Source organism: Rhea pennata, chromosome 4, assembly GCF_028389875.1.
Source record: "Rhea pennata isolate bPtePen1 chromosome 4, bPtePen1.pri, whole genome shotgun sequence".
NCBI classification, from domain to species: domain Eukaryota; kingdom Metazoa; phylum Chordata; class Aves; order Rheiformes; family Rheidae; genus Rhea; species Rhea pennata.
The window spans coordinates 51,512,314-51,534,511 of NC_084666.1; the positions used below are offsets into that span (position 1 = coordinate 51,512,314).

The 22,198-nt window shown below is 45.8% G+C and overlaps 1 protein-coding gene and 1 long non-coding RNA gene across 2 annotated transcripts in view; one reads left to right on the top strand and one right to left on the bottom strand.

Annotated features, from left to right (window-relative positions):
- Positions 1-5,671, top strand: part of RNF150 (ring finger protein 150) — a 126,464-nt gene extending 120,793 nt beyond the window's left edge. The window contains exon 7 of the mRNA XM_062573945.1: positions 2,263-5,671. Within this exon, the coding sequence (XP_062429929.1) occupies positions 2,263-2,381 (119 nt within the window). The 3' untranslated portion in view covers positions 2,382-5,671. The remainder of the gene's footprint in view (positions 1-2,262) is intronic.
- Positions 5,672-15,733: 10,062 nt separating this feature from the next.
- Positions 15,734-16,899, bottom strand: LOC134140351 (uncharacterized). The gene is made up of 3 exons (XR_009958389.1): positions 16,828-16,899; positions 16,572-16,740; positions 15,734-16,021 (listed from the first exon to the last, which is right to left on the bottom strand). It is a non-coding gene; the product is annotated as an uncharacterized LOC134140351 (long non-coding RNA).
- Between the last annotated feature and the right edge of the window lie 5,299 nt (positions 16,900-22,198).

Genomic DNA, 22,198 nt, shown 5'->3' on the forward strand with positions numbered 1-22,198 from the left:
GAAAGTGAAGTTCGCTGATTTGGAAAGATTTCAGGTGCTTCTGTACACAAAAGGCTTAGAAAGTTGGCAGGTGAGCTGGACATCTACTTCTATCTGTCCGTTTTGAACTCATTTGAGATCTTTTTCTGCTACTCAGCCCTGAAAGAAGCAATAATTCTTGAAGTAACATTTCAGCACTGTAACACTTCTCCTTTGACACTATGACATTTGGTATTGGCAGGTCAGCCTGCCTGTTCAACATAATTCTGGCTAACTCGCACAATTCAGCCAGTTGCTCTTTCCTGCACAGCTCAGATTAAAATCAGCTTTCTCCGAGAGTGCTCCAAGCAGCTATTTAACGTGGCCAAGCCCTGGGAACTCCATAATGCAAATGTAAGCTTGCTCTTAGGTCACCATTTAAATAACCACTGTCATTGTTTCTAAAAATTGTATTAGTTACAGGGCAGGGGGTTGATTAATAATCCAGTAGTCTGGACCCACGTCTTTCTGGCTCAGGGAGCTGATAACCCTCAAGATGATGCTTTGGGTCTCAGTGATGTGTGTGTTTAGCACTTTAGCACTCTTGGATCTGACAATTCACCTAATAGTTCGATGTAACTGCAGACCACTGAGGTCTGCATTGTATGTCATTCAGCCGGTAAGTACTTCCTCCTCCTCCAGGAGAAACATTTCTAGTCAGAAGCAATGCCTAGAAACTTTTAACTACTTGTGATATCAATAGGAAAAATATTATAGAGATATAAAGAAGTTGTGTGCATTAATTATTCATCTTGCAATCAAGAAAGCACAAAAATAATCCAGGGTGAAAATCAGATAGGATTATAAAGGAACCTGTTGGCTTTCTCACTATGAATAATACAGAGCCCACTGAAGGTTTCTCTCCAGAGCACGAGATCTAATCAAAGTACAAGTAAATACATATTTTTCTGTAAAACCAATTTGAAAAACATGTAGCTCTTAAGAGGAGACTAATTGTGCTCATTTAGCTCCAAGTGAATAATTAAACTATGAGGAGTTTTTATTTTTCTGACTTTTCTGAAATGTTTCATCTTTATTATTTCTTAGGTATTCAACTTTCAGACTTTTCAGCATCAGTCAAGTTCTGCTTCTATTGTCTGAAAAATAAAATATGTAAAGGAAAACCTGATTTAAATGTATTGTTACAACATAAATGTCATCATTACAATTAAACCACTTGAACATAGGAGCCATCAACTTCTTCTCTTAAGTTCTAGACTGTCTCTGGGACTTGGCCACCTATGTGATTTTTGCACCTTTGAAAATCTCCCCAGAGAGCCATTGAAGTTTGTTTCTCTGGATTGCTCTTGAAATAAAATTAGCTTTGAGGCCTTTATAATCTCTTGGTTTTGCCTGCTGCTAAATACATGCATAGTAAGGGCAGCAGGATCAAACAAAAATAATTTATTCCTCCTGCACTTGCAGTTTTGTTCGGATTTGTAGCTGGGTGAACGTTAATGATCCGACTGTTAATGTTTTCACGATCGTGTTGGATTAAGGTAGATTCCTTGGTCCTGAATCAGGAACCTACAATGTATCTGAAAATTGAAGCAAAAGGTAAATATAAAACAGGTTTAAGTGGACCAGACAAGGCAAGTAGTCCAGTCCTGAGGCAGAACTAATGACACCAATGTTACTCCTTCCAGAAATTTGCCTAACCTGTTCTTAAAAGCATCCCATAACAGAGATCCCATCACCCAGTGAAGTTTGGGGCACATTTTTTTCTTGTTAAAAATGTTTTTCTGGTGTCTAACCCACTGTACCATGTGCCTAAAAGTTTGTTCATAACCTACCTCTTCCCTTTTGGGGGAGACAGTAGGGTGCCAGGGGGTGCCAGGCGTCTTCCCTCGTGGCTGTGGGACAGATGAGGGAAAGGAGAGCAGAGCAGCTGTGTGGAGAGGAAGCAGAAGGGGACCGTGCTGGAAGTGCTCAAGGGTGGGAGGGAAGTCGTGGAGGTGAAGGGCCTGGAATGAGAGCCCTGGGAGGATGATGAGGAGATGAAAGCGTTGCTCATCCCAGCTCCTTAACTTGTTTCTTACTACTGATGGGGTGAACATTGTGATGTTTTTGAAATCGTTTATACAGATACCAAACAAGAGCAAAGCTGAGAATCTAAACACAACCTTGGCAATCGAGAAACCTAGATCTGCCTTTGGGTCCTGTCTGCTGAGTTAAAAAACCTGTAATACACTGGCAGAAAGACATGAACATAACGCACTTTTCCTGTCTTTTCTACCTTCACAGATGAACAGGAGCCAACAGTCAGTAGTGATTCAGATATTTCATTGATTATGGCAATGGAGGTTGGACTGTCTGACGTGGAGCTTTCCACTGATCAAGACTGCGAAGAGGTGAAGTCTTGAAAAACACACAGAAATCTGACACTAAACTACAGGGGAGGGTCACAGGGAGGGACCGAGTCAGCTTTCTAGGATTTGGACCAGTCATGCACACACCTCCAGAGCACTGTCACTCCAGCACACTCCATTCTGAGACGGTCACGAAAAGCAATAGCAACACTTGTGTTTGCCTGGTTGCAGTTTCATCATCTGCACATGTTCATTTGGTTCACATGGAAGATGAAAGCTTCCCGTTTACCCATGTGCTTGAGAGCAGTCATGCAGCTCTTCAGTGGCTCATAAATACGCAACTGAAATGACAGCTTGAGTGTTTTCTACACTTGTTCAATTGGGTTTTTGTTTGGTTTTTTTTTTTAAGACCTATGTATGTTTGTTTGTTTGTTTATAGTTTGTTATGAATGGACACTATATTTTTGTTAACTGACCCCAACCTTTTCAAGAGTTCAATCCAACAATTTCAATTGCTGTACACTGGTCACTTCATGACCTGACTCCAGGATTTATTGTTGCCTTGACATTTCTGCGTGACGTATACATGGCTTCAGCACCTTGTATTAATATGAATCCTGCTTTTGTTAAATGGAGCCTTGGAAATCATGTATTTTGAAAGCTTTTATTTGTAAGAGAGATCTGAATCAACAGAGGTTGCTGAATTTTTATTTAAAACTGCATTATGTTGGCTTTTACTTAGAGAGAGCTCTATTCAAAACAAGTTTGGTACCATATGAGGGAGAGAAAGAAAAGCATTAAGCTTCACCTTGTCCTTGTAATCCTTTGCTGTATTTTAGGCTGTTAGCAGTTGTTGGTACGTGGCCTCAATGACCTTCCTTCAAGTCATAATTCAATAGCTGGAAAAGAAGATCTACTGTAACATTGTGTGTTCTCTTAATTTTACAGACCAAAATCTGACCAGTAGGCCAAAGGAATGTCTGAGAGGTTTCCAGAGGGTGCTTGTTAACAGCTGTGGAAGATGAAAATATTCTGAGAAAGGGTCTGGAGATGCTAATAACAGTGTCAAAAATGGTAATTTTTGCTTGCTAATGAAGCAAGAGGCAGCTGGATGAAATGTTTACTTTTTGTTTTATTTTTTTTCTTAATGTGTTTCACTTCAATTTTCTTTAACTGCAGTTTTGCCTGTTTGTTATCAAGAATCCAGGTGGTTTCTTGCCTCCAGAGTCCCTGTTCGTGTTATCACAAGCATAACAGAATACTGGCAATTTATATAGAACTATATATAGCAAAACATTTTGGGGAGGAAATCTGGAAACAAACAGAAGTAGCATAAAAAAAAATCTAAATAATAATGACCTGTAATTATTATTTAGTCCATCCATCCTGAATTATGCTTTCCAGAGGAAAAATTATTTTGTCACTTATTTAGTGTACAGTTTCATTTTTCAGTCAAAACAGTTAACTGTGAAGAAGGACTTTTAGCTTACTGTTATACAAGAGTAAAGGGTTTCTGTTGACAGTCAGATGGTTTAAATCACATTACAGCCTCCTGAGTCAGGAGAATCAACAATGCAGCTTGCCTCAAAATTTCATGGAGAGGTCAAATATTTTCACTTAATTGTGTCACAGCAGCATCGCAAAATGCAAATATTAGGGTTCGTGCTGCATTTCATCTTCTTGTGGATTACACATTGTCTGTGGAAACTAACTTTCTGCCAAAATTTGCCTGTCAGATCTTATTCAGGAACAAATGTGTTTATTACTATCCCTAAAATTTTTGATGGCTTGTTTTTTAATGCAGGAAGAAGGAAAAAATATGCTTTGTTGTCCAGTCAGAACTCAGTTAATTTTATAGCTCGGTTTTTTAATGTTCCTAGTCCGTAAGCTGCAGGGTAAGTTTGAAGTAAAGGAACACAAGCTAATAATACTTCAAAACCATGGTCCAGAAATGTGCCACTACGTTTTTATAGACCTTTCAAAAGGACATCTTTTTTTTTAATTACAGAGGTGCAAACAGTTGGAGATCTGTTTGGTTTAAAAAGGAAGTTAGAGATAGTTCCAGACTGTGTGCCCGCCCTTGGTCACTCTTGCCAATATTTGTGGGTTTATAATCTTTTTCATATTCTTTAATGTCCTCTCTGTTCCCTGTTGCTGTGTGAAAGGCCCATAATCTCAGGGGAACTGATGGTGAAATTCACCCCTATACAGAGAATTTGCACAAGGTACCACATAGGCTCCACTTAAGTGCTGGAAATAATGCTGAAATGGGATTTAAGTGGTGCATATGCCTAATACTGGCCTTTCACATAGGAATGAAATTCACCTCAAATGGTAATGCAGGGCAAAGAGAGAAACTGGTTACGTGCAGCTGCATCTCCCTGTGGGAAGTATGGACCCTGCTACAACAGAGGACTTGCTTCTTCTCTAATATCTTCCAGTTTTGCTGGGGCCTGAATGTTACATGTCACAGGAGTATCAGGAACAGGATGGCTGAGGTATCAGCAATCCTTTAACATCCATCCATGGCAGATCAGTGACAAACAAAACTCCTGGCCGTAGGAAATACCGTTTCAGTTCCAGAGAAAGTGTTGCAAACTCTTCATTTTATTTCACAAACTTAATCTCAGTGGAGAGATTGGCCAATTATCTGTTGCTGCAATGAAGTCACCACAGCACAGCAAAGCAAGCAAAGTCCACGCTTGTACTAGAGGCTGTAAAACCGTAGGCTGAAGCAGGAGGTGAAACTCCCAGCTGGCTCTGTGTTGGGTCATTTGCCCAGGAATAGCATTAAAGCGAGCTGTGCATGAAAGGTGCATCACACCGGATAGGTAACTGAGACCCTGCCCTTGTTGGTAGGAGCTGGGGAAGGACTGCAGAGGAGGATCATGCTGTACATGCTCTTTTCTTAAGTATCCATGACTAGATCTGCTCCCGAGGCATCTGCTGTCACCCACTGATAGAGGCAGAGTGCTTGGCTATGGGAGCTGCTTTTACCTATCAGTATCCTGTGGTCTTGTCGAGAGTCACCGTAGCAAATGGCTCAGGGTTCCTTCAGCTCTTATTTCCCAAATCTTACTGCAGTGTCACTCCGGGCAGATATTTTTCCATTTCTTTCCTCAGTTGTTCCAAAGGTCTGAGCATCGTTAAATGGTAACCAGTGCAAGGCTATGTTATGCATCACTGAAGCCTGAACTTAAGAAGGCACTTAAGTAAATGTTTAAATCTGTCCTTGTTCAGAGAAGCACTTACATCTGATTTTGGACTTGTACTGAAATCACATTGTTTTCAACAGATCTTGTATGAGTGTATTTAAGCCCCTGTGTCAAATGGAAATGTTTTTCTAAAGCAGGACATGGTTGACAATGTGTTTTTTTTTTCTTTTTCTTTTTTTTTTTTTTTTTTTTTTTTTTTTTTTTTTGTATATAAAACATGTGAATGCCTTTGAAATTTGAGGTGCTCCATAAATATTAAGACCCCAGAGGTATGTTTGTAACACATATGAAAGCCTTAATTCTGCAGATCTGCATATCCACAGGTTTAGGATTTGCAGGTTTGGGAAGATCAGTCCCTTCTTGAGCAGTCTCTGATTCCTCACGACTGCTGCCTGCTAAGCCTAGGGCCCGGCATTAAATCTCCATGTGGATACGTGGGCTTCAGACAGCCGAGGTGCAGCACCGCCTGTTCAGAAGAGGAAACATCCCACTGCCTGCAGCCAGGCAAAACCAAAATGCTCTGATGAAGAAGTGCTCGTGTGAATAATCCTGCAGGCTTCCTCTGTGACTGCCCATGGCCTGCGCGGGTTTTTTCTCTGCCACTGGTGGCACCTCATGGCCCTGCCCCTGGCTGGAGGCAGCTCAGCTCTATAAGAAAAGCATTCTTGTCACTAAGCTGATCTTGTTTCTCTCCAAGCGCATCCTGTTCCTTTCATCTGAGGATCTTTCCTCTTATTTTCCATTAGCAAGTATGCATTAAGTACTATGTGGGAGAAACACTTGGCTTCGCGAAGCTTCTCTGCTGTATGGCCGAGCTACAGGATGAAACTTGGACAGACAGAGCCTGTGCTCCAGTTTCCTTTGGTTTTCATGGGTTTCATTAAGCTGGTTTCCCAAAGACCTATTCAATAGGTAGCACACACAAACAGTTACAGGGGCATAACTCCACTCACAGGTAACCTGCAGGGTGCGTGCGGATATGCAGGCATGCTGATGTGAAGGTGCTGGCTCTGCGTGCGCTCCTCACCGCTCACCCGTTCTGTCCAGGACACAGATCTGGCACGTGCTGGGGGAGGGAGGGGAAGAGGTGTCGGTTTACAGATTTTTATAAAGCATCACAGACAGGATCCGGGCAATCATAGCACAATTTGTCCTTTAAGCTTTCTATAGAATTAAATTTCCATGTATGCATATGTAAGTGCATTGATAGGACTATGGAAACTGTATTATAGTGAAAACACAAGCAACCATCATTTTTGGACTGTTTTTATATGTGAGATTGTGGCATTAAAGAAAAAGACTCTATACAAACAATTTGAAAAAAATTGAAATATATATGATTGAAATCGCATATGAAAAGAGGTACCTAGAATCTCGCTGCTTTAGTTTCGTGACTCTGGATCAGGTCCACAGGACATAGTTGCAAGAAGATCAGTACTTTGTCTCTTGTTGCGTGACTAGTTTATGATACATAATTGTTCTGTTAACAAAATGAACCCAAGTACCAGAAACAGATACAGCTCTGAATTTAATCTTTCTCAAAGAATATGCATTTGGTGAGCCAAAGTTATTATCTAAACCCATAAATCAACTTTCTTTTCCCTCTTATTAAATAAAAAGTAATCATTGTCCAATTTTGAAAATGTGTAGCTCAGAGGATGTTTGCATGTAGATAAGTTGCCCTGGCAGGTACCTGCAGACAACTTAGCACATCTATTTTTAATTAGCAGTATACAGCTATAGATTTTCCGGAAAATGTGTTTCATTTGCTATCCTGTTAGAGTTACTGTGTATTTTTTCCAGTGTTCTACCTTAAAATTTCCCTCCTTTGAATGTATGCTTCAAGGGAAATTTGTGATTAAAAGGCAATGCTCAGGGCAAGAGCCATTATAGGTCTCAAGACTGTAAGTCCTTGTTGTGACAATTAGTCTGTACTGAAATGACAATGTGGGCTATACATAACAAAGGAAAATGCATGGCAGCTTGTGCAGCTGAGGCTCTCCCTGATTTTTTTTATAGGTGGCTTGTTCCTTCCTTGTCCCTGTCCACAGAAAAGCTCATGACTAAGCATATAGCTTGGAATAAGCTAAGAATAAGACCTTACAGGCTGTGCAAACCAAGAAAACTGACAGTAATTTTCTGGTTTCTATCTCATTAGCAATAATGGAAACTTCTTTTACCACTTTTTCATTTTGTAGCTGCCAAAGTCTGCTAGGAGTATGCTAGGAATATGGACCAGGACAAGATGCCTGCCTGAACAGGAGAGGGAAAGCTTGACTTGCTGTTGTGACGCATCCCTTTTGCAGGACCAAAATGGGAGAAACGCAGCCTGTTCTCCCCGGCCCCTCTGCCGAAGGCTCGCTCCGGTGGGAGCCCTTGCTGCGGGGAAAGGAGCTTGGCTGCAGCTCAGGCCGTGCCACCCTCGCCTGCGCCTGGTGCTGCCGCTGTGCCGTGTGACAAGCTGGGCGGGCACGGCAGGACTGGGCAGCAGCCGGTCTCTCCCCGCAGCCTTATGCAAGTTTTGTGCAGCCCCAGCGAGAGGAGCACGCTGCACGACAGCGCGGGCAGGGCTGGATTTGCAGGTGGGTCCTTCACGTCATCCCAGTAGCGCAAAAGGGCCGCAGCGTAGGCTGACATTAGGCCCGTGGACGTCTCTGGCCTGCAGTGCAGTTCAGCTTGAGGGCTTAGGGAAGGGGGCCCCAGTCTCAGGCAGGTGGGGGGAACCGAACTGCTCCATAGCCAGCGCTGGCTGGCACCGCGGCCTGATAGCTCAAAATGTGTGTCGCTACTTCGTTAAGCAGCACTGAGCGTTAACCCACTTGTTTTGTAGATGCAAAATACGTGAGCATGTATTTGGCAGTGGTCTGACAGAAATGAGTTGCCCTTGTTAAAGCAATGATGAAAAACAATGTAATGAAATATTTTAGGGGAAGAGGGCAAAAATCAGGGTGGAACTGCTGTTTTAGTGAACTTTTTAGATAGGGCCAATTGACGCTGCACAAATTCTTTATTTTAACAAGCTGTTACCTGAACTAATTGATACCCTTGCAGTGGAAAGAAGAACGCCAGATGGACCTTTTTTAGTCTGGGATTTGTTTGTGTCCCAGCTGGCAGCTGCACGCTGGGACTGGAGAGTGAGGGAGACGAGTGCCCTCTGCTGCACAGCTTCCAATCTGCCAGGAAAACGATAAATCACTTACTCTTTTTTGGCACTTATTAAAAAAAAATATAAGGAAAAGTCTGGAGCATGAGCTATATTTTAAAGAGAGAAGTAAATAAGAAGGATAAATATGTTGTGTATTTTGAGTGAAAAGCAAGCAGATGAATATTCCTTCTGAAATTAATCTCTCCTCTCCTAACTACTTTAATTGTAAATTGGTGGAAGTTATTTCTTACTAGAGTGAATGCCAAAAAAAAAAGGTAAATAAAAAAGTAAAAAATAGTGTTTTCCCCCTTTTTTGTTTATTTCCTCATTGTTTAGTCCTATGTAGTGTTAAAAAAGATACAAAGATGCTTCATGGCTCTGAATGTATACAGTCATTACAGATGTCAGCTATCTAAATGTTTTGTATGTGTACATACTACCATCCTTCCTTCTTGTTTCATGTTAGGAACCTGAAAAGTCTGTATCATTTTGTAATTAAAAATGTAAAGGGGGGACAGTGGGTGGGAGGGTCTGTTATTTTTATAGTAAGATGGTCCTTGTATTTAGTAAACATTTTACATGATTTTGTACTTGTCAAAAATATGCATTCCATCCATTTGCAGAAGAGAATTATTTTTGTTTGGAGTAGTTTATAAGCAAACCAAAAAAACTGTGGCGTCCGGTTTGTATGCAGATGATGAATAGAACAGAAGTACTCTGGTTTCCAGTGATGGCCCCAAAGTTTTTCCCAGCAATGTCTGTTCTTGCACACTGCAGAGCCATACCAGCAAATGCCAATTTTAAAAAGGGAAGAAAAAAACCCAAGAAAAATAACTATCATGTCCATTTTATTTTGCATATCAGTGCATAGCTTACTGAAACAATTTCCAGTTAGGAGACAACATTGTCTAACAGTGAAATCTCCAAACACAAGCCTACTTTGAACACCAGGAGCGGGTTTCATTTCCGCTGTAGCCCTTGGGCCTCCCTGTGCCCCTGCCAGCGCTCCTCGCCAGCCCCACAGCCTGCGCTCCCGCGGGGGCTGGCGGGGTGCAGAGCCCATAGCCCTCGAGAGGCAAAAGGGGCGAACAGGGCTGTCGCCCCCACGCACGGTGAGGCTGAAATCGGGCTCTGCAGACCGAGCGTATTTCGTTACTTTGACTGTGGAAACTACCCTTCATCTCCACATTAAAAAAGTTCCTTCGTTCAGCCAGCTACGCTTTGATTTGTGAAACACCTAGCTAAAGACCGTGGCAAAACTGCACAGTGGCATTTGCATAAACAGTTCTAGGTTTTCAGTTAGCTTTTTGTTTTCCTGCCATCTGTGAGCTTTCTGCCAAAACAGTGCAGTAGCAGCTTGAGAAGCGAGCCTTTTTCCTAGCATTATTTTCTGTGCAGTGTTGCATATGTACTTCAACTCTTTGCTGATATTTTATAATGTATCTATCTTCCCCTCCAATGCACTTTATCTCTCTTGAAAAAATGTGGGAGTCAGAGAACTACCATCTTAAAGGGATTTGCCTGAAATCACGAGGCACACACTTTTTTTCTTCTTGCTTTGTTATATACTGTAAATGCTAAAGAGCATGGACAGTGACTCAGCTGGGGAAAGTACTGAAACGTTAAGGGTGATACTTGGAAGCATTCAGTAGTACAACACGGCTATTTTTGTTAAATAGAGGATTATAATGTAAATATGTGAGACTGTGTTATTATGTACTAGTAAAATATTGCAACTATCGAAGGTAAGATTGTGAATTCCGAGCAATTTTATTGCAAGTTTTTTAATAAAAACAATCTGATTACTGTGTCATACCCATTTCCTAACCGACTGTAAAACTGGCACTTCGTGGTGCGTGAGAGTTGCTGGTTGTTTCTCGCTGCGCTCGTCTGCGGCCGAGTTCGGTGCGGGCAGGAGGGACGCGAGCCGCTGCCCGGGCTGGCGCTCGCCCTCCCAGCCGCTGCGCCTCAGGTGAAAGCCTCCGTCGCAGGGGTGGTTGAGTTCAGTTTGCTACTGGCAGAGGGAAACTTGCTCTTGGAGAGAGGGGAAGTTGATCCGGACCGCAGATCTGCAGCAGCGGTTAAGCCTGCGCTCGCGGCGGTGAGCTTTACCTGGGGCGCTGCGTCCTCGAGGGGGGCTCCGGTCCCACCGCAGACACCGGGCAGCCTGTTAAAACAGCTTTAAAATATGGCAGCTTTGCCGTGCCGAGGGCAAAGTCGCCGCCTTTCCGAGGGTGTGGGAAAGCCGCGGTGAGCGCCACGCTGTCGAGGCACGGGGCATCTCACAAGCAGCATGAGGCACCATAAAAACAAACCTTGGAGAGAAATATGAAAGATTCTCCTTAAAAAAAAGTCCAGTAGAGGAGAGAAAAGGAAGACAGGAAGCGCTGAAAGAGGCCCCGCGGCGCTGCCCGTGGGCCAGGCCGGCCCGCGTTTGCGGCGGCGAGCCGAGGTCACCCCCAAGAGGCGGTGATCTTCGTACGGGGCTGAGGCCGGGCTCGCCGGCCGCCGGTCCTGCTCGCGCCGCTCCCCGCCTGCCCCCCTCCTCCGCTCCCCGCCAGCCTCGGTGAGTGGCCGTGGGAGGAAGCGGGGCCGGTTTGCCTTGGCAGACAGCTGTGCTCAGTTGCTACGCGAGCTGCACACACAACACAGCTGCCGATGCCGCAGGTCCTGCGGAGCGCGCGGATGTCTTGGGAGAAGGAAAACGCTCTGGAGCTGCCGGGCATGGCAGCAGGTCTATAAATAATGGGGCGTAGGGCAATTAGTTCCAGGATGTAAGCGCATGCTTAAGCCCTGGGTTACATCATGCTTTTTCTCTACTGTATCTGGGCTTCATTTCTGGTAAAAATACGGAAATAAAACCATGCCAGTCCACATTCTAATTTTTTCCTCCAAGAAGAATAAGCCAAATTTTACTCGCTCCTGTGATTTGAGGAGGCATTGCTCAGGCCCATCAAGTCAGTGGGAGGAACTGGGATTCAAAGGGAATTATCCCAATTTGTAGTACGCTGGGTGACCCGAGGTCTCATCTGTGCCACGGTCCCTGCTGCTGTGTATTTGCAGGGTGCCCGAATGGGCGCTACAGTCATTTGTGCCAAGTCTTGGGTTGTCCTGGAAGAAGTGGTCTGAAAAGGCAGTTTGGTAAATGTGTGAGATGGGATCTGAGGGGATAAGAGGCCCCACGACCCAGTGAGAAATGTGGGGGGGTTGGTGCGTTTGTATTTGCCACAGGTAAGCTTTAGGAGAGCAGGGCACAAAAAATGCAGGTGTAAGCGCACTGCACGCTCATTAGTCCTCCTCAGTTGTGCAAGCAAGCCCCAGCCACATCAGCTGAAGCAGGCAAAGCATCACGACCTTCATGGCTCCGGGCCACACTCTGCTGCTGGCCACCAGCCAGCTCCTCTCCCAGGACCAAACAGGACGGTACCTGCAGCTCAGCACCCAGCCATATCGTCTGTCCCCTCCCGGACACAGCCAGGACGGGCTTGCACAGGAGGCGGGTCAGCGGCCGAAGCCCAGGCAGATGTTCCTCCTCCAGCCCCAGCTATGCAGCTCCTGGTGGAGGGCAGGAGCAGACATCTGGGAGCGGTAACACCTTCAGCGTCTTGGCTGAGGCCCCAGGGCTTGTCTGTCTGTCCGAGCCCACAGATCAGACCAAGCCACGCGGCCAGCCTTTCACAGGGGCCCGGCCTGGCTGCCATCCAGCCCACATTTGGCTCAGCTCTGGAGAAAAGCAGATCTCTGCAAAGGAGCAAAACCGCAGCGGGCAATCGCCCCCTACGCGCTGCTCCTGGTCTTGCAGGTCTCTAGCGCATCCCACCGGAGTGGACATGTCCCCGAGCTGGCTTCTCCTTAACAAGTTCAGCTCCAAGAACGGCAAGAGAGTGATTTTGGAGCAACCATTGCCCGACAGGAACAGCAGTGAAAAAAATGAGATAATGCTCTAGATAATAGTCTTGTGGTCGGGGTCCTGTGTCACTTCTAGTACGGGGTACTGAGATACCTGAAGTTTTCCATAAACCTGCAGCTTCTGAGGCAACTGAGTGAGGGTCAGAGGGAAGGGGGGCTGGCAAGCTTGTAGCCCAGGTGACGGAGGAGAAAGCATTGGAAAAAAGAGCAGTAAACACCTGACACGCAACCCCGCGTGGCCGGTGAGGGTGGGCGGCCGTGCGCCGCGGCCCGGCCTGGCTGCGCGGCGTGGGCTGGTCGCCTCGCCGCGCTCCCTCCGGCCCCGCCGCGGCGCGCGCTGCTGCTCGGGGCTCCGGCCCGCGGGAGGTGGGGAGGCGGCGGCGGGGTTTGCGGCTCCGTGCAGAGCCGGGGGCGCCGAGCAGGCCCGAGGGAGCGCGGGGCGTCCGCGCCGGCGCCCAGGCCGTGCCTCCAAAGCAGTCTGTGCTGTTACGTGGTTTCGTGCTTGTTGTCACGTCTGTCCGAGGCCGGAGCCAGCGGCCTTCACGAGGGAGAGCTCCAGTGCCGGTGTCCCTGACCCGCAGAGAGGAGAAAAGGAGCAAAGCACAGCGAGGGGGTTTGCTGGTGGCCACGGCACCAGGAGGGAGGCAGCAGGACTCGGCTGAGAGCGGGGCAGGGGACGAGGGCTCCAGCTGCTGCAGCTCCAGCTGTAGGCAGAGGGGGTGCCTCGTTGTAGCTAGTTTGTCGATTTTAGAGTGCTCTGAAAGGAAATCGGCCAAAATTCTGTTTGCACAGACACTTAGTCCATTTAGAAGTGGGTCATTTTGGCATCGCCTTGGTTGCCCAAGAATCGGTCCGTAGAGGAACGGACATGTACGCCACGAGCAGGCATTTCCCTGTGCGGGGAATTGCTCGAACCTAAGCAGGGCTTTGCTGCGGGGGGAAACCCAGACTGGAAAGTGATGCTCACTCCAGGGTGCTGGGTTTCCCCATGCAGCCCGCTTGCGAGAAAACACAGTCTGTACGTGGGCACCTCTCAGCTCAGCTGAAATTCACTTCTCCTTCAGTGCCGTTCATGACCGTGGCCAGCGTCCTCCCCTGTCCTGGCCAAGTATCAGGCCCTTGACGGGAAGCTCAAGGCAGCAGCACAGCTTCAGTGTGTGAATCACTTCATCAGCCCGGTACGCGTCCACCTGTGCGGACACAGGTGGCCATTTCTCTCTTTTCCCAGCGGTATTGCCCAGGAGCTGTGGAGGCTGTCACACCTGCATGGCTCAGGACGAGCTCTGGGAGAGCAGAAGATGATTATTGCTTTCAGGGCGGCTTGGATTTGAGAGTTGGAAAGTGCCAGAAACCAAACGAGGGGAGTTGCACAGATGTGAGTTACTTGCAGTGTAAGTTGGCCGGGCTTTGTCTGGATTCTTTGCACTGTTTATTAAAAATTGATTTCCCCCCCCATCAAAATTTGGAGCCGGGGGACTTCCTTGCAGCCAGCCCTTTGCCAGGCTGGGGAGGCGTCGTGGAAAGCGAGCGCTGCACCTGGAGCCGAGGCCCAAGGGGCAGCTCACGGGCTGAGTTTGGGGAAGTCAGTGATTTGTGTTGGCGTTACTGTCTGCTAGATGGCCTGAATGAGCACATCTTCACAGAGAAGACACCAAAACAATAAATCGCCTGGTGTTTTGATGGTTATTGCTTGAGTGCTGTACGTGTGTTTTGCCAGCAGCCAGGCTTTATAAATGTGGAAGTAGTTTCACTCTGACCGTCAGAGTTTTTCTCCTTTGTGTTGAAGAAGATCTCGAGGGAGATGATCTCACAGCTGCATAAAATTATTAAATCTCTCCAGCAAAGGAGCAAGTCTCTGCTACTGACCTGCACTCCTCCCACCTCCGAGGTGTTAAATGAAGCCATTCAGAAACGCATTTCAGTGTCTGCAGGATCCAAAGTCTGACTACACAAGTGACATGTTAAATATAAACTGTATGTGGAATGTAAATACAATTTTGACTTTCTAGCAGTGCTAGAAAACCTGTACCCTTAACTGTGATGCCAGAAACTTTCCCGAATGCCATTAACCCTTGCTGGTATTAGGAAACAGTCTCCATTTCACTTATTCTCTGACTTGGGTGAGAGCGGAGGTTTCCCTCACCTTCTGGATTATGTCACTGCTGCTGGCAGCCGGGGTTGGGGGCGGGGGGGAACAAGTGCTTTTCTTTTGCTTTAAGTGCTTTACTGTAAATGTGTTCATCCTTGCTTCTCCTGTCTCCCAAACGTCACTACGTGCTTCTGAAGGACTGTGGTCCTTCAGCCCTGACACCACGCCGGGAAGCAGGAGCCTCCCGGTCAGACCCGTCTCACAGGGAGCTGCCACTCGCTGTTATAGCCCATGGGCTTTGACAGCTTTACTCCTGACTCCCACCCCTTTCAGCGAGGCTGATTTGGGCTTTCCCTGTACATCCTTCTATTTCCTGTATCTCTTGCTTCTCCAGGAGACTTGATGCTCAGAAGCATTTTTCCTTCCTTTCCTGCTTTTTATCCTAACCTATGTTGAAACCCCCCACTGTTGTAGCTCTTCGCCTTGATTTGACTTTGATGTTGTCACGTGGCAACGAATTATCACATGGAAACAGCTGCAAACGAATTGCAAGTTAAACAAATGCCTTTCAAAAATAACTACATTGGAGCAAGATATTTTGAAAATCTGATTCACGCACTGTTTTTTTTCTTTTTGATATATGTTCCAACTTGAAACAGGGAGGAAACAAGACTCAAAGGAGAAGACGCCACTGTCCCACACAGTGATGGGGTTGTCCTTAGCACTGGTTCATCATCTGCTGCTTGTACTCATCTGGTTTGCACAGGAAGCTCAAGAGGGGTGTAAAATACCCTTGGAGAAAACAATCACGTAGTCATGATTATTCACACCTACATGAAATGCAAAGGCATGAAGGATATGAAACCTAAAAGCAATGAAAGGAAATATTATAATGCAGCATCCTATTGATCGGCAGAATTTGCTGCTACTTAAGATTATTGCACCACAAATAACGTTTGCTGTTGTGCTAACTAGAATTTTAAAATAATTGTAGGATGAAAACAAATCAGAACAGAAGGTGCTTATGCTTAATGCTTTTTACTGCTTACTTGCTGAGTAGGAAGGTCTTGAAGAAATATTTTCTGCCATCCACATGTGTTACCGCAGTGCGTGGTTACATACATTATGAATCTTTTATGCCTCGCTCCAGAGTAGCTGGTAATGTCTGCTCTGAGTGCCAGCCCCACGGCCGGTATAAATTGATGTGGCACGGTGCACCGCAGGGCACAGCCAGCTCCCACCAGCCTTTCAGCCCAGTGCCAGGGGCAGGAGCACTCGCAGGGGCCTTGTGTAGGCAATAAAATGGAAAGACCTCCAGGAAACCATGCTTCAAAGGCTAAAGAGATGAAGGAAGAATTGGGAAAATTACCAAAGGAGTAGTATGGCGAAGGAACTTGGGGAGCAAGCACTAAAAATTCAGGTTGTCTGAACTGGCAGGGAAAATGCAGTGTGCAACCATGCCAGTCAGGAAGGTGCTGGCAGAGGCGGTAGAGGGACAGTTTCTACCGGCCTGGCCGTTGGCAGCACCTCTGCCGTCCCGCAGGGCAGGACAGCTGCAGGGGGTCATCGGTAGCACCGTGGCACTGAGTAAATGATTAATTCTAATTACGGTGTATTACACCATAATTAAATGAGCTGTAGCTGAAAGTATTTTTCTTAATTTCAAACCCCAGTTTGTATGCTGATGTGTAAAAAGTGTTGCAGCAAAGTCTGGACCACAGATGGGGTTGAGGGAGCAGGAGAGCTGGGGGCAGCCGATAGGAAGTCAAAAGCTCAGCCTCTCCCTGAGCGTTTTTCCCTGGGAGCAGGTCACACGGGCCCTCTACGAAGGCAGGTCTGCTGTGGGAAGCTCCAGGAGAAAGGGTTTGTGAGAGAAACGCAGCTACCTGTTACTCTGGCTGGCGGGGCTGGGAGACCACGCGGAGCTTAAATGCAGGTAAAATCTGCCTCTGGGGACGTCGCCTCTCCGTCCTCTCTGAAGTGATGCATAGTGAAGTCAGGTGTGCGAACAAACTAGTTTGCAGAGGCGACAGATGATGCCTTCAGTCTCGGATCCTGCTAAAGAGGGTCGCCCATGGGGTGCGTGGGGCTCTCCTTCAGGACAGCAGCCTGCGGGGAGACCCGGTAAGAGCTGAGGCTTACCAAAACACGCTCCTTCCAAGAACTAAAGCAACGGGCTTCCGTGCATGCAGACGGGCAGGCGGTTCGATTATCTGGGGAAAAAAAAAAAAAAAAAAAAAAAAACTTTTTCTCTTCTGGGTTTTCAACCACAGATTTGGGAGCTGGCATCCGCAAGGCTCAGGCTTATTTCCACCAGCTCGGCAACACGGTATAGAAACATTCCTGCGAGAGCTCCATAAAATATCTCCCTCCCAGTTACCGCTATGCCCTTTAGCTGCCATACCACCCCATTTCACACGTTTGCTTCCGCCTGTGAGGAGAGGTGTGTGAGCAAAGCCCTCACCCTCTCTGACTCCCTCTCCCTCCTTGCCTGATGCTTCGGCTGAGGCGCTGGCAGCAGCCCGCGGGGACTTTGCAGGTTCTGTAGCGCACCGCAGCTGAGTCATGCACTAAAAATAGCCAGGAAAATGTCAGCCTAGCCAAAGTCATTGGCTGATTAACAATGAAGTTTCCTGATTTCAGATACCTCGAGATACACTCCTGACACTCTGTATTTGAGCTACAGAAAGAAAGAGAGCGGGAAGTTCTGGATGCGAGCTTTGTATTAACAAAGAGTGATGCTGCAGAGGTAATGCAGGCGCAGATGTCCCTGTCGCCACAACGCGGCAACAATTAATGCGATTGCGCCGCTCCCCGCAGGTGAATCGCGGCACCCCGTGGCGTGCAGCCTCCCGCAGACACAGACCGAGCCCCCGGGAAAAGGGAGCGCAGGGCCTTGTCTCGGTAACGCACAGGGGCGAATCGAGAGCCACTCGTACATTCTTCCGTGACTTCTGAGCTTTCCTAGATGCACTTTTATAAGCTGAATCAATGCAAATTAGCAATAATGTTTCCCTGATTTGGCGGTCCTTACTGTCCCGTTGAGGACAACGGAGGCACAGCAGATGATAACGGAGCGTGTTGGAGAGGCACAATAATAATCTCAGTAATCAAAGAATAATTTTGCATGTCATCTTGGCACGGTAATATCCTTTCCCCCTCTATCATTTTGCCTCCACGCTGTAGCCCCATCTGTCATCCCTCATGAATAATTTTGAAAGGTTTGATTGGTTAAGCAGGCAGCGCAGCTTTATCAAATAAATGTTTCATAGCCACAGATAATAAAGTAGAGAGAGGCAGAGGGAAAGCCAATATCCTCCGTGCTGGGACTTGCTGTTCTGGCCATTTCCGGACTATCTTCCAGTTAAATGCAGGGGTGAACACCTAGAAATAAAAGTGCATGTGGGCACCCATGGTACTCGCACAATTCTTATAAAGGCAAACTGGCTAAGCTGGGATACACGGAAACAGAGTGCCAAGGCTTTTAGTGTAGGTCTCGTAGTCCAGGGGCACGTCTGAAATCCATCAGTATAACGCTGTGGCAGCACCTACAGTATTATTCAAAAATATTTATGCCAGCAATCATTTTTTAATTTTCGTCTTTCTACAAAACAGGTGTCTATGCAGGAAAATTAATGTGGATTTTAGCAGGTTATGAATTTATCCTGTGATAGCTGTATCTGAACGATTCCTTGGAGCATAATCCTACTCTGGGGGAAAAAGAATACATTAATCCAGATCAGTGTAATCCACTTTCAAAGCTACATTGAATGAAGGCAAAATTATTGTTAAATTAATGTGCCTGTAATGGAGTTATTTTGGAATAATTACACAGGTTATTCATTACATTGGAATTCTAGTCTTTGAAAAGATTACCCAGATCCCTTTTTCTCTCCTATTTTACTCTTCCACCTTCTCCAATCACTGTTATACTCAGCTGTTGAAGAGCACATAGGAAATGTCGAGACTGACTGACTTACAGCTGGCAGTGAAGCCCCCAAGAAGCTCACCAGCTCAGAGTAACACTCCTTTAGCAGTGTACTCCTTGATGGGGCTTGTTGCTTTTCTTCAGACTGTTATTAGCGCTTTATCATCAAGACTGTCCGAAAGTAAATGCATCTTTAGAAATCTTGCAGAATAGGTAGTGTGAACAGGTGTGTAAATATCTGAGTGTTCTCCACCTGTGACTGGAACGGCTGTTTCTTGTGTATTTTAAATGCCAGGGGTCGATTGCTTTGCTCTTTCGTTGCTCGGAAAAGGGCCTGCTCCGAAGAGTGCTCTTGAGGACTTTCCATGTACAAACCTTAATGGTGGCATGAAAACTACTCTTAAAATTAGCTAAACATAAGTGCACAAGAAGAAAGTCAGGTTTGCTCTCGCAGTGAAGCTCTGTGCAGCGTGTGAGCAAACTCCTGCTTGCCCGTCTAGCTTCCCAGGGAGTAAGAGCAAGTCGGTTTGTTGCATGAGAACGGTCCTGCTGGAGTATCCACTCATACACGAGAGGCCAGAACATGTTTTCAGTTAGAAATTAAAAACACACCACTTTTTTCAGTTGGTCCTGACCTCTAAAAGAGACAGCATGAGCAAAATCAATAGCGCTGCCCAGCGTCTGCGCCAGGGGAGGGGCCAGGTTGTCCCTTGGCACTGCCTGATGCCTCCCTCTCTCCCTGCCCTTCATGTCCTTGGGCCATCTGCAGCTCTTCTGACTTAGTTTAACTATTCAGGAAGGGCTGCCCTGGGGCAGGGCGCTGACTTGAGCCTGTGTTTATTTTTAGAGAAAAATACAAAAATCGATTGTGCTATTGGGGTTTTCCCCTCTTCTCTCTCTTTTTTTCCCCCCTACTCCCTCTACTAAAGGAGTTTTGCTGATCGCCCCTGGGCTGCTGCTCCTTGAATTCCCCAGAAGAGCACTTCTTTTTTTTGTCCTATCTGCAAGAGCCAAAAGTGCTCTCCAGTGCAGCCAATGTAGCTGAACATAGTCTCAGTGACTGGGATAAAAAGTTGTGGAGTTCCCTACATCAATAGATTTGTTTTTTTCTTCTTTTCCCTTTCATACACTTGAGTCTCTCTCCCACTATGCGTAAGGCAGACTCTGGCTGAGCTGTCTGTGGAAGCCAGCTCTGCTTCTGTAGACATAACGTACAATACATTTTTTGGTCATTATTTCCAAAGCTAATTTTCTTTTCCGTGCATTTGGTGCTCTCACTGATTGGCGACAAGCTGTGGACATTTCTGAGATGCTCACCACATGTGGATGGCTGGTGTAGGGCGGTGAAGAGAGCTCCTGGCGTCATCTCCCAGACCGTGCTGAAGACAGAGGTGGCTGAGATGAGCCACAGTCAAGTGCAGGACCCTGTGGTGTGGCCCCTGTCTCAGGGACACCCAACACCTGGTAAAGGGGGATGGGAGCTCTTCTGAGGTATCTACCCTTTTCGGCTGACAGCCTTAAGGGGGGACAAAGCCAGTATGTATTTCGTTAGTGCTTGGCAGATGCTAGAAGAGGGCAATACCAAACCAAGCTGGTAGCATGGTTTTACAAAGCTGTTAATAGTACATAAACATAATAATACATAATAAGTTAAATCTGGGGAGAAACAAATAGAGTTTATCAGTAAGTCACTTCTAGAATACCACAGACAGTTGTTTCAGTAGTTCTGTTTTAACAGGAAATTTTCATGTTTTGCACTTGAACATATTTCAGCTCTGGAATTGATCTAAACTAGATTACGAGTTATTTAGAAAGGAGCTTTACCTTTTAGCGTACTGGTACATTTATAGGCTACTCTATATAAATCATAGTTGATATTTTATTGACTACTGTTTCTAAGAAGATTCTATGTTTTCACAAATATGCTTGACCACTCAGCATAGCTGAGGACTAAATAATGCCTCTGTTGCTTTACCTGTTGTGAAATAGTTTTGTATTTAGTCATACCTAGAAAAATTAATGAAAGTGGTGAAAGCGGTTTCCTGTTGTGGTTATGTGCCAGTAACAACTCTGCTGGATGCTGCATAGAAAAAAAACATAGCCACAGTCTTTTCTCTGTTTGCATAGAACTTATAACATTACTGTAAACACTACCTTCTCTACCTATAGTAGAGAATTCATCGATAGCTAATTTGAAGAAAGCTGTGAGGTAACCACTTTTTTCCTTCAGGCCTTTATATTAGAAATAGGTTCTTCCACTCTCAAAATCTTAGGTCACAGCATGATTTGTTTCCTTTCTTCATCATCATTTGTTGTCGTCTTTCATCTATTCTCTATCTTTTTACCCTTCTCTCTTCTGTTAACCATTTTCCTCTTTTTTTTTTTCCCTAGCTATATTTTTCTCCCTCATGATCTCAAATCCTGCCTTTCTGCACTGATTCATTCAGTTCTCCTGGTGCTTCATCTCCACCATCAGTCACAGTTAAGCCTGCCTCATACAATCTATTTTCCTTTTCCACCTTAACCTAAAGATTCCTCCTCCAGCTCCTGAATGATTTATATGCTCCAGATCACATTGTTTTTGTTGTTCTTGGTTGATTGGGTTTTTTTTCCACTTAGCCAGCCTCATGTCTCATACTCTTTTGTGTGCAACGGGAATGTATATATGCTGCTCAAAGTGGAGTGATGATAAGAAGAAGGATTTTTTTGTGTGTTACCAGAGGTGATTTCTCTTAAGGAGGCTTTTTTTCTTTTTCCCTTTTTTCTTCTCTCTCTCTCTCTCTCTCTCTCTCTTTTTTTTTTCTGCCTCGCAGTTGTGCGCTGAAAGTAGGCAATTTAATTCTGCTGCAGTGAGGTGAACTTGACCTTGCTTTACAGACAGCTGAGCAGCCAGCCTAGATCAGAGGCTGCTCCCCTGATTTCAGCAGCACTCCCAGGACAGCACAGCATTTGGATGCCTTGCTGGAATTGGTACAAGGCCAAATAATTCAGCTCTCACATACATCTGGCACTAGTACATGGGTTGTACAGACACAAAACAATGTTAGTTGACCCACAGCTCTATTGTCATAAACAATAACCTTATCTAAGAATGAATATATTGGTCTACATGACTTTTATATGATTTTTTTTATTAATTGACATTGCTCTCCACATTACCTCCAGCCCTTATATGACCAGCTGACATCCAGGTGAGGTCTGTCAACCATAGGCAATTTTCAGAATCCCCTTTCAGCAGCTACAGTAACCCCAAGCAAATGCTGTCTTTTGAGATGTGGCTCAGCAATATGATACTTAGGGCTCCTCATACTGGATCACACCCTGCAGAGTATCTGATTGTTCTGATTTTGTCCAAAATCTGCAGCTAGTTAACTTTGTTCCGTCACGCTTTAGGCTGGATCAGATATTTTGTCCTCTCTAGAGCCAGTGCAGGGCTGGCATTACTACCACATTCTGACTAATTTCATGGAAATGTGATCCTGGGTGGATCAAACTGATCCTGCTGGGTGGTCTGGGAGCAGCAGACCTGGAATTATATCTTGGGAGTGCAGGTATTGGGTTATACTGGTATTAATGACAAGTCCC